This window comes from Sorex fumeus, unplaced genomic scaffold (genome assembly GCF_029834395.1).
Source record: "Sorex fumeus unplaced genomic scaffold, SorFum_2.1 ptg000086l, whole genome shotgun sequence".
Lineage (NCBI taxonomy): Eukaryota > Metazoa > Chordata > Mammalia > Eulipotyphla > Soricidae > Sorex > Sorex fumeus.
In genome coordinates this window covers 7,505,978-7,519,951 of record NW_026606143.1, presented here as the reverse complement: position 1 = coordinate 7,519,951, position 13,974 = coordinate 7,505,978, and the positions used below count along the sequence as shown (strand labels likewise).

Below are 13,974 nucleotides of genomic sequence, written 5' to 3'. Positions count from 1 at the left end.
CAGCACACAACAGGTTCAAATAGGAGGAGTGTTAAGGGCCAGAAATGATACGTACAATGTATGTATGTGTTATATTCACCATTCAAAGGTCTAAAATGTAAGAGGGGAGCTTCTCTAACTCATGTCTATAAGATTTCTATGTTTAATACTGGTCCTACTCCCAAAATAAACTCATTCAAGAGAGAAGTTCTGTCCTGTGCATTACTAGTATTACTTTCTGTGAGTTAACCTAAAGGCAAAAAATAAAACACACACACACAAAAATGGTAATTCACTAAATTGCTTCAGCAAATGAGAAATGCTATGAGAGAGAGAAAGAGAGAGAGCTGTGGTTTTAGATGACTGATAATGCTCTCTCTAAAATGTACACGTGACATGTCCTCTTTTCTAGCAAGGTTAGTAGTCTAGGTAACACATTTTAAAACTCAGAATCCTGAAGCAGAAGCAATTCTGCATTTCCTTTTGAAATAGAGTACTCACTGAAGTTCCAGAAAAAACCACCAAGAGGAGCTCAAGACCTGATCAACCAGAAAGCCCAAGTGCCATGGCTACTAAAAACATACTTGACAAAACTCAAAGTTCTTATGTTTCTATCTTCAATAGATTTTAAAAAACCCCACAAAACTCCTGATCCTCCTGCTTGTGAGATGTACAGCATTATTAGATAATGAATGAAGCATTGTCATGTCTCCATCGAATTCTCCCAAGTACAAATTAATCCTCCTACATGAGATCTAGGGAGTCTTAAATGAACTGCAGGAAATGTGTACTTCATAGTGGCATACACATACTTGGAAGATGCACAGGCAAGACAAAAAAACTTCCAAAAATAATAAACCAAGCTAAATGTGCAATGGCTAAGGAATGGTACCATTTTTGCCAGTTTGCAGCTCCAAATATGAAAGAGGAATTTTTGAATCTCATTTAATAACTGAGATAAAAACAAGCCCTGGAAGCTACGCCTACTGTAAGGAGGAGATTTGGGGGTTGTAATACTCTACCCAATGTATTCAGTTATGAATCACATAATGACTCAACTGTAAACAATTTTAAAGGATACATCACTATGCTTAAGTTATCAATTCCTCATGGACTAAACATCTATCTTAGAGACCTATCACAATGATTGGAACAACGCTGCTTCAATAGAAAGAGATTGCTTCTCCTATTCATGGAAAGAAGAACTATCTATGTGATTTCCTTAACCAAGGGAAGCATGTGTACTTCCCAGAAATATTACTGCAATGATGATCTTAATCCCCCCCCCCAAGGCTCCATGTATTCTTTATTATGACTTATGTCATAATTGGTAGCTTCTCTAATTTTTTTATTCTGATCCCTGCCTGCAGGAAGTTAAAATGCTGAGGAGAGACCCATAGCAGCAGGGCTGAGTGGTAGGGAGATGGGTGCTGACTCTGTTCCGTTATCTTTGTTGTAAAATTGGTGTGCAGTGATCAACAGCACAGGCAGAAACAATTTCCCAGAAAGCCAAAACATTCAGCCATCAGCAGACAGTTAGTTAAGAATCCAGAGGTGGGAGGAGTGGGGAATGGGTTCCTTTGAGCCATTACCTCACAGGATGAAGATTGAGTGCGGTAGCTTGGCACTATCTTGAAGGTGATGCTTCCTCGCATTTCCCGCTGAAGAAGGAGGGGGAAAAAAGGAGAGCTCTCTTACAAACAAATGTTACATACAAAGCAAGTAAGAAACTTCTGGAAACATTGGGGAGGGGGTGTGCCCAATTAATGCAAGTCAGTTGAGCTTGCTTCTTAGGATACCTGGTTTCAGGGCAGGGATTGTACACTACCTGTTGGGGTTCCCAGAAAAGACCTTCAAAGCCAAGGCTACTGGCCTTGTTCATCAAAGGTTTAACAGATCTTGAATGTTTATAGCCTTTTATAGCCATGAATGCAAATATGTCTAAGCTACATACCTTTCCCAAGCGAACAGAATGGATCTGGACAACAAAAAAAGTGATTACCTAAGAAGGACATTTGGCATTTGGTGTGTGATAGGATGGTGCAAAGCTCTATAAAATGTGCTTTTCACTCAGCAACTTTGGCCATAATCTTTACTGCAGTGGCTCTGTGCTAGCTTGCTAGGACAATGATCTGTCAGTCTGTCCTTTGGGGGCAGGGAGAGGGGGAGAAAGAAATCCAAAGTCTAATTTAAAGCCAAGACTCTGGATACATATGGTCAAAAGTGCCTGGTGTGCTGCAACTCCTCTTGGTGCTGTAGAAAAATCCAATACAACTGGTTATGTATGACTCAGTTACAGGAAAGAGGTCTCTGACATTGCTGATATCAGCAGAGTTGAGGTCAGCGAGAAACCAGTTCACATCTATCATCAACTGGATGGATGTTCTTTTTACATCTGCTTTCAGAGAGCGCAGATAAAGAATGGAAGCCCCTACCACTAAAGATGGGCAAAATCTTCCTAAACTCTTTGGCATGGACACATTTCCTGTCAGTTGCTAAGTGTTGTGTAAGTTCAAGAGCACCAAAAATGTGGTACTCTGACTACAAAAGAACAACCCTTATTTGTGCATTAAAAACCCACCCAACAAACTGAAAATCAATCTGAGAAAAAGAAACTTATTTACTTACAAGCATTTTTTGCAGTTGTTCCACGGTTTGGTTAGCCACACTGATACCATTGATTTCTCGAATTTCATCACCAACATGAAGAGTACCTAAGAAATGGCACACACTTATGAACATGAAATGGTATCTACTTGTATAGAGGCAGGAATATAAGTAACTCTTAAAAATTAAGCTAATTATGGCAACCAAAATATCAAAAACAGGTACAAACAGTGAGTTGGACTTAACTCACCTTAAATATATACATTTATGTGTAGAAGGCTGAGTTTTGAAGGATGACTATGAAAATATGTATTATTCTGAGAAAGGCATTTGTTCAGTGGTTTAAAAGTACAATTTCTTGATATAGCTTGTCTAGTTCAAATAGTAGCTGCATCTCTAACTGTCTTTCAGATCTTGGCCAAGGAACTGAAACTCTCCATGTCTCTGTTATTACATTTATAAAATGAAGATTAAAAATAGTACTTATAGGATTGTTCTAGGGATGAAATTAATCTAACACATGTACATGGTGTAGAACTTTTCCTGGCACATACTAAGTATCAGATAAACATTTGCTATTACTTCTATTCTTACTATCTATCAAATACTATACAAAGGCTTTCAAATTTCAAAGAACTGTGAGATGATAATATCTATACAACATGAGACTTACATTAAACAGAATGTAATATTTTCAAGTTACAGTGGGTTCTGAATACATCCACTGGAAAAGGGGAATGAGAACCAGTACCTAAATAGAGTGAGTTTGCTCAAAACTTATGAAACCACACCTCAACAATGATTCTAGCTGAGTTACAGGTACATGACTGATTGTTACACTCTACTCTCCACTCATTACACTAGTCTCTTATGCTTGAAAAGTAATAAAAAAATAAAATCAGAATTTGTGGACTTTTGCTCCCAATATGGATTATTACACTCTCTTAGACTTTCTCACAACTATATCCTGCTCAGGGCTTTTGAAGTGTTACTCAGAGAATGGTTGGAAACCCCCAAGAATACTTCCCACTTCCATTCCACCCCTCTGAATAGACAAAAGAACCCTGTGAGTTAGACCTAGAGTAGTATGGCAATCTAAGAGTGGAATCAACTACTGGAAACGATGAATGTGACAGTAGCAACATCTGCTAAATGGATTCTGAGCTTTGGGCTAACAGCAAGATCGAGAAGTTGAACCCAGAAATTCATCAGGAGCCAAGACCTATATCAATGGCATTCTCTGGTTAGTAGACAAGGGAAAAAACCTTTCTGGAGGAAATAACCCTCAGTTTAGGCCCAGAGGACTTCCAATATTAGAACAAGCAATGAGCTCAGAGTGAAAGATAAACAAACACACAATAAAGCAAGTTACTAAGAAAATGATTAGAAACAGAACAGATTCAGGTCTTTGAAGAAGACACTAGAAAGGTCAGGTAGAATAAAAATATTAGAAAAGATAAAGGATTCACTTGCAAAGATGATCATATTCTATCAGATATGAGCAGACAGATGTGAAAATGAAGATATGAACAAATGACTTGCATTTTTATTTATGAATAACTGAGTTGAACAGGAGTTCAGATATGGCTGAAGAGAGGTTTAGGAGCTGGAAAATAAAACCACATAAATTATCTAGAAAGCAGGCCAGAGAAATAAGGAGTTAAAGGGAAAAGGCAAATTAAAAAACAAGGAATGCAAAATAATATTAAGACACGTGAAGTGAATATTGAACAAACATCCAACTGAAGTTCAGAGGAGAGAACAAAAAGAATGAAGAGTCAATCATTGATGATATAATGTCCCCCAAATTTCTGAACTTCTTTAAAATACAGATTCAAGAAGAATTATATAACCCAAATAGAGTAAGTGAAAGAATTCATATTGGGAGATAGTGAAAGTACAGAAGATGAGTGCCGGAGTGATAGTATGGCTGGCAGGGTACCTCCCTTTTACATGACTGACACAGGTTTGATCCCTAGCATCCTATATGGTCCCCCAAGCACTGCCAAGAGTAATTGCTGAGTGCAGAGCTAGGAGTAATCCCTGAGAATTACTGGGTATGGCCCCAAAACCAAAAGAATAAAAAAAAGAAAAATTAAAGTTTTTAAAGCAAGAAAAATTGCAGAGAGGCTTCTTCAAACATCAAACAATGGATGACAATGAAGGGTAGTCATCAATATTAAATAGTTCTGTCAAACAAAAATGATTTTAAATATTGAGCTTAACTAAATACTTATGCATAGACAAAACCTGAGAGTTTGACCACCAAAGGAACATTTCGAGATGCCCTTCTTTAAGAAGAAAAATGGAGCCCAAGAGAAGGACCACATGGAGGGCAGGAACCACAGATCCCGGAGGAAAAAAAAAACAGGTTCCAAAAAGAGCCGAGATCACCGGGAAGTCCCAGATGGGGTAGGTACCGCATCCCGCCTCCCCCAGATGGAACCCCGAGTACAGCTCGAGTATGCGGGAACTAGGACTTTTTCTCAAAACTACAAGCACAGCGCGAGTATGCGGGAACTAGGACTTTTTCTCAAAACTACAAGCACAGCGCGAGTATGCGGGAACTAGGACTTTTTCTCAAAACTACAAGCACAGCGCGAGTATGCGGGAACTAGGACTTTTTCTCAAAACTACAAGCACAGCGCGAGTATGCGGGAACTAGGACTTTTTCTCAAAACTACAAGCACAGCGCGAGTATGCGGGAACTAGGACTTTTTCTCAAAACTACAAGCACAGCGCGAGTATGCGGGAACTAGGACTTTTTCTCAAAACTACAAGCACAGCGCGAGTATGCGGGAACTAGGACTTTTTCTCAAAACTACAAGCACAGCGCGAGTATGCGGGAACTAGGACTTTTTCTCAAAACTACAAGCACAGCGCGAGTATGCGGGAACTAGGACTTTTTCTCAAAACTACAAGCACAGCGCGAGTATGCGGGAACTAGGACTTTTTCTCAAAACTACAAGCACAGCGCGAGTATGCGGGAACTAGGACTTTTTCTCAAAACTACAAGCACAGCGCGAGTATGCGGGAACTAGGACTTTTTCTCAAAACTACAAGCACAGCGCGAGTATGCGGGAACTAGGACTTTTTCTCAAAACTACAAGCACAGCGCGAGTATGCGGGAACTAGGACTTTTTCTCAAAACTACAAGCACAGCGCGAGTATGCGGGAACTAGGACTTTTTCTCAAAACTACAAGCACAGCGCGAGTATGCGGGAACTAGGACTTTTTCTCAAAACTACAAGCACAGCGCGAGTATGCGGGAACTAGGACTTTTTCTCAAAACTACAAGCACAGCGCGAGTATGCGGGAACTAGGACTTTTTCTCAAAACTACAAGCACAGCGCGAGTATGCGGGAACTAGGACTTTTTCTCAAAACTACAAGCACAGCGCGAGTATGCGGGAACTAGGACTTTTTCTCAAAACTACAAGCACAGCGCGAGTATGCGGGAACTAGGACTTTTTCTCAAAACTACAAGCACAGCGCGAGTATGCGGGAACTAGGACTTTTTCTCAAAACTACAAGCACAGCGCGAGTATGCGGGAACTAGGACTTTTTCTCAAAACTACAAGCACAGCGCGAGTATGCGGGAACTAGGACTTTTTCTCAAAACTACAAGCACAGCGCGAGTATGCGGGAACTAGGACTTTTTCTCAAAACTACAAGCACAGCGCGAGTATGCGGGAACTAGGACTTTTTCTCAAAACTACAAGCACAGCGCGAGTATGCGGGAACTAGGACTTTTTCTCAAAACTACAAGCACAGCGCGAGTATGCGGGAACTAGGACTTTTTCTCAAAACTACAAGCACAGCGCGAGTATGCGGGAACTAGGACTTTTTCTCAAAACCGCGCGGCCGCTTATGCGGCCGCGCGACATCTCTCTATATACAAAGTCATCAATGGGAAGTAAACCACCCAACCTTTCTCCCTGAAAATCAGAGTTAAGTTTGGAGCACAGCCACAGCCCCAGAAACACAGGGACTTAATGCAGAACCCAGCAGCTTGGAGCAGAAAAGTGAACGGACTATGTGTTAATCCAGGCCATCATGTCTGCCCGGAGGGGAAAGGGTGTTGCCCCATTCGCCCTCTCTTCTCTGGAAAGAAGGATGGCGGCCGCATGGGAGCCTTGTGGACAGCAGGTATGAGCCGGGGGTGTGGGGGCGACTAAAACCTCATGGGAAGGGGAGCGTTCCAGTCCGTCCTTCACGCCATACCGAGGTCACCAGTTGCCCCCCACGAGCGGCTCTCCAGCACGGCCACAGCCCCAGAAGCACAAGGACTTAATGCAGAACCCAGCAGCTTGGAGCAGAAAAGTGAATGGACTATGCGTTAATCCAGGCCATCATGTCTGCCCAGAGGGGAATGGGTGTTGTCCCATTCGCCCTCTCTTCTCTGGAAAGAAAGATGGCGGCCGCATGGGAGCCTTGTGGACAGCAGGTATGAGCTGGGGGTGTGGGGGCGACTAAAACCTCATGGGAAGGGGGGCGTTTCGGTTCGCCCTTCACGCCCTACCGAGGCCACCAGTTGCCCCCCATGAGCGGCTCTCCAGCACGGCCATGACTCCAGAACACAGAGGCCAATTTCTTGACTGTCTGACTTTCAGTGTAGATACTTCCAGGGTCGATGGGTGGAATAGCAGAAGTCCAAAACCAACATTTGATTCTTGAACCCAGCTGTAGGGGGCAGGTCACTTCACAATACTTTTTCAGCATGTCTGATTTGGGGGGGTTGACTCTAAATAATAGTGGTGAATCTTTTATTGAGGCAGTGAATCTGGTCAGAGCAGATAGAGTGTTGACTGGAGTTCATCTGCCTCACAGGGACTGGGAGGGGTGGGGGGTGGGGTTTTATTGGGGTTCTTCGTGGTGGGGGATGGGTGTTGGTAGAGGGAAATGTGTTTGATGTTTGCATGACTGAAACCTAGACCTGAGGGCTTTGTGGCCTTTCCCACAGTGATTCAATAAATAAATTAAAAAAAAATGCTTTTCAAAGAATGACCTGAGATGGAAGGAGTAATATGAGCAAATAAAATTTTAAACAGTTTATGTAAATTGACCATAAATTCTAATAGTAATTTCAAATGTATGAATTTCAGAGGACAGACTAAGATACTGAGCAAGAAGAACTAAGGCAGGCGTCATAATATCTTTTTATTCTTTGAACATCGGATTACGATATTATTATTATTATTTTGTTTGGGGGTTATGCTGTTGGTGCTCATGGCTTATTCCTGGCTCTGTGCTCTGGGGTCACTCCTGGAAGTGCTTAGGGGACCATATGCAATGCTGTGGATTGAACCAGGGTCAGTTGCATGTAAAACAAATGCCTTAACCCCTGTGCTATGTCTCTGGCCCTATTAAGATAGTATATAACTTTAGTATATGCCAAGTTAAGTATGCATAATAGAATTTCAAGGAAACTGAAACAGTACTGAAGTTCTAAGGTACGGGGGGGGGGAATAAAATAAAAATGAAACAGGGTCAATTACAAAATAGATTAAAATAGCTAAAAAGGCAAATGACAGAAATAATGATAATAAATATTATTGTACTATATCCATTAGAAGACAGAAACTAGCAGAGCTCATTAAAAACTGAAAAATCCAGCCTTGGAAATGTTCACAAGAGATACAGTGAAGCCCACAAGTACAGAAGGACTGGAAACAAAAGGACAGGAGAAGATATGCTATAAGACACTGAAATAAAGCTGGAATAACTATATTAAGGTTAGATAGAATGTTTTAAGCAGAAAGTATTATCAAAGACAGAATTTCAGGTTTTTTTTTTTTTTGGTTTTGGGCCACACATGGTGGTGCTCAGGGCTTAACACTAGCTCATGTGCTCAGGGATGGAACAGGAATTGACCACATGCAAATAAGTGCCTTATTGTATACTTTCTCTCAGGCCCGAAGCCAGATTTTTAAAATCGAATCACTGTGAGACATACAGTTACAAAGTTGTTCATGATTGAGTTGCAGTTATACAATGTTCCAACACCCATCCCTTCACCAGTTTACATTTCCCACTACCGATGTCCCCAGTTTCCCTCCAGCCTCACCCTGCATACCCTACCCCCACAGCTTGCCTCTATTCATCTATAGCAGACACTTTTCTTCTCTCTCTCTCTCTCTCTCTCATTTTTCTTTTTTGTCCAGAATGATCATTTCCAACTATCATTGTCATAGTGTCCTTATCTGTCCTAACTGCACTTCCTCTACCACTTTGTGGCAAGCTTCCTACTCACAAGCCAGATTTTTAAAGCACTTCAATGTACCTAATGGAATAGTCTCAGACATAAAACCCAAACCAAGAAGTCTGATAGGTAGAAACGGACTCTATTCGATCTTTCAGCAATCACTACAATTAAAACAATTGCTACAGTAGGATCTTTCAACAATTATTACTGATTAAAATAACCAAAATTTTAAAAGATATTGAATTATATGAATAAAATTTAAAACCCAAAGCAAACAATCATATACAGAACCCTGCATGCAACAGTTAAAAATAATATCTTAAGAATACAAGACCATTAAAAATTATTAAAGTGTTATAACACAAAGCAAGTTTCAATAAACCGTAGAGAAATGGTATTAGACTACATTATCTGGCTATAACATAATTAATTTAGAAGTGAATTATAAAAGGATACATAGAAAATTCTAAATGGAAAAAATAAAAACATTTCTACATAATTTGTATATCAGTGTTAAATGTACTAGAAATATAAAAATACTTAGACTGAACTGCAATAAAAAGCTTTATATAAAATCTGGTAGGACACAGATTAAATAGTATCTGGACATTGGTATTAATTAATATATTAGAATATATAAAATAGAATAAATGAATGATATAAATAAATAGAATAAATGAATGATGCATAACACTTTTAAAATCATATTTCTTGCCAATAGAAAACAGAGAATAAAAATTAGGTCATCAAACAATGAAACAGAAAATAAACATAGAACTCAAAGAGAGTCTTTGAACACACCCATGGAAAAGCTGATTGAGAGAAAAAATACAAGATACAAAGGATATTAGGAATGAACAAGAGGGCATAGTTTCAGAGATGGTAGGGAATGAAAAGGTAAACACTAAGAAGACACGTAAAAAGTTTTTAAAAAAATTGGGCCACACTTGGTAGTGCTTGGTTACCGTGTGATACCAGAGATAAAATCCAGGCTTCTCATGCAAAGTCTGTGCTCTAGCTAATTGAGTTGTCTCTCAAGACCCAAACTTAACACTTTGTTTGGAGGCCACACCTAGTATGCTCAGGAATCACTATGGTGGCACTCAGTGAACCATTTGGGGTTCTGGGGATTGAACCTGGGTAAGCCATGTGCAAGGCAAGTGAGTGCCCTGTCAGCTGTAACTATGGCCCTGGCCCCCCAAACTTAAGAGTTTTAGGGAAAAGGTTGTCAAAACTACCTCAAGATATAAAAAGGTCTGCATAGCTCTATGACTAGTAAAGAAACTAAAGAAGTTACAATAGAAGTTTCCTACCACACAAAAACATGAGGCCCTGATAGTTTTATACCTAAGTTATAGCAAACTTTTAAGATTCAAGTCATTCTAGTAGTATACAAAGTCTTTCATCAAACTCAGAATAACAGAAGATTTTCCAAGTCATTCTATGAGGCTGATTTCACTTTGAAACTAAAAGCCAAACAGAGAAACACAAGAGTGGAAAGTTAACTACAAGTCAGTCTCACTTATAACTATAAACACAAAAATCCTAAACAAAACATTTGTATACAGGATGGATTACAATATTAAAAAATACTCAAAGATAAATCTGGGTCGGGGCTGGAGTGATAATACAGCGGGTAGGGCATTTGCCTTGCACGCGGCTGACCTGGGTTCGATTCCCAGCATCACATGTGGTCCCCCGAGCAACACCAGGAGTAATTCCTGAGTGCAGAGCCAGGAGTAATCCCTGTGCATCGCCAGGTATGATCCCCCTCCCCAAAAAAGACTAATCTGGGTCTGTCTAGAAATGCAGGAATATTTATCACTAGAAAATCTTTTACATTCACTACATAAATAGATGAAAGAAAAAATCATTACAACAGATGCAAAATAACTGAAATAACTGATAATTCAAAACCTAATTATGACTAATGCAAATCAACAAATAATACAGGGGAACGTTTTCAGTCTTAATAAGAAATATGTACTAAAATCAATACTAAATATTTGGTGGGGGGAGTTGGGTAACACCCTGCTCTCAGTTCTCAGGAGCTATTCCTGGCTCTGTGCTCAGGGATCAGTCTGGGAAGTGTCAGGTATCAAAACAGTGTTGGCCGAGTGTGAGACAAGAGCCTTAACCCCTGTACCATCTCTCAGGCCCCTAACATTGAACATTGTTAGTAGATGAAATGGTGAAAAGGTACATTTTAAGTATAAGAATAAGACAAAGATAAACCAATTTTTAAGTGGATGGAGAGATAGTACAATGGGTAGGGTAGGCCTTGCATGAGGCCAACCCAGGGTTGATCCCTGGTATCATATATAGTCCCCTTAGGCCCTCCCTGAATACAGAGCCAGGAATAAGCCTGGAATAAAGCTGGGTGCTCCCCCCTCCACCCACAAAAAAGATGGAAGGTTTTAGCCAGTGCAATAATAGAAAAAGCAATTAAAGAAATAATAGTGCAATAAAACTGAATTTTTATAAAATCTGTACTATCACTTAATACCAGATATATTCCTGTGTGAGTGCTGCTCACACACAAAGCTTATAGAGGTCCCTAAAAGCCACAGCAACACCAGAGCCATTTACCTACTTTGCAGTCATCTCTAAAGTGACTGGAAGGCACCAAGATGTTTACACAATACCGTAATTTCTTACTTTCTGTGACTCAGGAAAGAGATGCTAAATACCAAAAAAAAAAAACACCCTGATCTCAATGAAAGGAAATTCAATTTTTGCATAGCCTCAAAATATTAGAAAATAGGGGCCAGCTCTTTAAAAGAAGAGCTAAGCTTACATGTCCTATTCAAAGGTTAATGGAAGTTCCTTTCTTAATAAAATTATTCTTTGGGCCAGAGAGAAATAATGCAGCAGGTAGGGCACTTGCCTCGTCTGTGGTTGACCTAGGCTTGATCCCTAGAATACCATATGGTCCCTTGAGCACCAACGAATGTGACCCAAAAGAAAAAAAAAATCATTCTTTGTGCATTTCCGCCCTTAGCAAATCTGTCCTCAAAATGACTACACTTAAGCAGCAGACACTTAATTGTAGTAACTCTTACTCTACCATATCATTTTAATTATTTAAATCTAACTCGATTTCTTCATAGTTTTTTCCTCCTCCTCCTCCTCCCCTTCCCTATCCTTCTCCACCTCCTCCTCCTCGTCCTCCTCTTCCTCCTTCCCCTTCTTCGGTGGAGGACACACCTGGTGATGCTCATGGGCTACTCCTGGTTCTGTACTCAGGAATCATTCCTGGCGGTGCTTGGGGAACCATCTGAGATGCTGGAGATCAAACCCAGTTCAACCGTTGCAAGGCAAACACCCTACCCACTATACTGTTGATCTGGCTCCAGTTTATCTTATTCTTGACTCAGTGAGAGAGCAATTCTTGAAGTGTCACTAAAAAATGTACATATATGTATATAATACAATATTATGTCCTGAAACAGATATCTTTGATATATCCTGCTCTGATAGAATACTTTCTTTGATAAGCCAGGACCTCAAGAATGATTTAGGGATTAGAGAGTTAGTACAGGAGTTAAGGAGCATGCCTAGCATGTGGCCAATGCTGGTTTGGTCCTAGCATCACATTTGGTCACCTGTACATTTCCAGGTCTGGCCCTGGGAATTTTCAGCATGAACATGGTAACAGTGGATATCTACCAGCATCACAGGGTCTGAGCAGCACTGCATTCTTGGACTTTGGCATCAAACCATTGGTTTGGTGGCCAAGAACTCCTGGAAGCCCTGGGCCTCCGGAGCACCACTTAGGAGGCTTCCTATCAATGATGCAAAATAAAATAAATAGTGATTCAGAGAAGCACCAAAACCAGAAGAGTAATATACTCTCCCTCCATTATCTACAGGCTCGGAGTCAAGGCAGATGACTAAGAACAAATGGAGGCCAACAGTACTGCAAACCTAGGAGAGACAACTTAAACCAATAATTTCTATAGACCCTAAATTAAGCAGATCTTTTATTTGAATCATGATGACATTTTTCCACTAGGCTATATATAAAAAAAAGGGTTAAAGAAGGTAAGAGAGAATCTCATGAAACTTACCTTGCCTGTGAATCATGCCTCCATGCATAATTCTTGCAACGATACAATGATTTAGCTCATTCATTTTTAAGGTAATTCCCTGCAAAATGTTAAGTGAAAATAGAATTACGATGAGAGAGCACTTCTTTTTATATTTGAAATTCTACTGATAAAAGTTAGGAAAACATCGTAAGATTCCTGGAAAAAGGAGACGAAATTCTCCATGAATCCACCATAACAAAAATAGTAATTCTGGTATTTTGTGTGTTATAATAACCTGGTTACATGTGACATAATGCTTTTAATCTTTTAATCATAATTATCTTGATGTGGCTATTTATTTTTAGTTTTTGGGATAGATCTGGTGCGACTGCTGGCTCAGGGGTTACTCCTGGATGTGAACTCAGGAATTACTCCTGGTGGTGCTCAGGGAACGATGCTGGGCACTGAACTTGGGTTGCGCTTGATTTTTTCTATTATAAACAAATTTGTATTCTCCAGTTACCCTCCACTTAGTCATGGTATAATATTCTTTAGAAATGGGTTTATAATTTTAAAATTTATATTCCTGAGGGATACTAGTCTGTAGTTTTCTTATAATGTCTATCTGGTTTTGGGATCATAAATAGTTCTCGCTTTTTCCTTCATTAATAATAATTTTCATCATCAATGAATGAAAACTGGGAATAATTCTTTTCCTATCAATGTTTTGGAACAGTTTATATACAATTGGTATTTATTCTTTATAAGTTTATTTATTCATCTATCATACTTATTATACCTGTAGAATCTGTATTGTTACTTCCCTTATATTAGTTAGGTAGGATCTTTTCCTTTTAATTTATTCTAACTTAAAGCAGAAGCTGAGGTCACTGATTCAAGATTCAACCCTCCCCCTCGTCCTCCATATAGGTACTATACACTCCTCAGTACTGTTAAAGCATATACTGCTAAAGACTGTTAAAGACTATTAAAATAGTCTTGTCTCCCACACGTTATGTTATGTTATATGGTTTCATTTTCATTCACTAAAAATACTTTTAAATTTTCATTTGATTTCTTTTTTGATCCATGGATTATTCAGAGGGCTAGAGCGATAGCACAGAGGGTAGGGCATTTGCCTTGCATGCAGTCG

The 13,974-nt window shown here is 39.7% G+C and overlaps 1 protein-coding gene across 14 annotated transcripts in view; it reads right to left on the bottom strand.

Annotated features, from left to right (window-relative positions):
- The window catches only part of CASK (calcium/calmodulin dependent serine protein kinase), a 998,363-nt gene that overhangs the window by 550,942 nt on the left and 433,447 nt on the right, over window positions 1-13,974 (bottom strand). For all 14 annotated transcript variants that reach the window (XR_008794862.1, XM_056131339.1, XM_056131340.1 and 11 more), the window contains 3 exons: window positions 12,861-12,939; window positions 2,608-2,693; window positions 1,572-1,640 (listed from right to left, as the gene is read on the bottom strand). Coding sequence is in view for 13 of the 14 variants with exons in the window: in XM_056131339.1 (XP_055987314.1) it covers window positions 1,572-1,640; window positions 2,608-2,693; window positions 12,861-12,939 (234 nt within the window). In the remaining variant the exon portion in view is untranslated. The remainder of the gene's footprint in view (window positions 1-1,571; window positions 1,641-2,607; window positions 2,694-12,860; window positions 12,940-13,974) is intronic.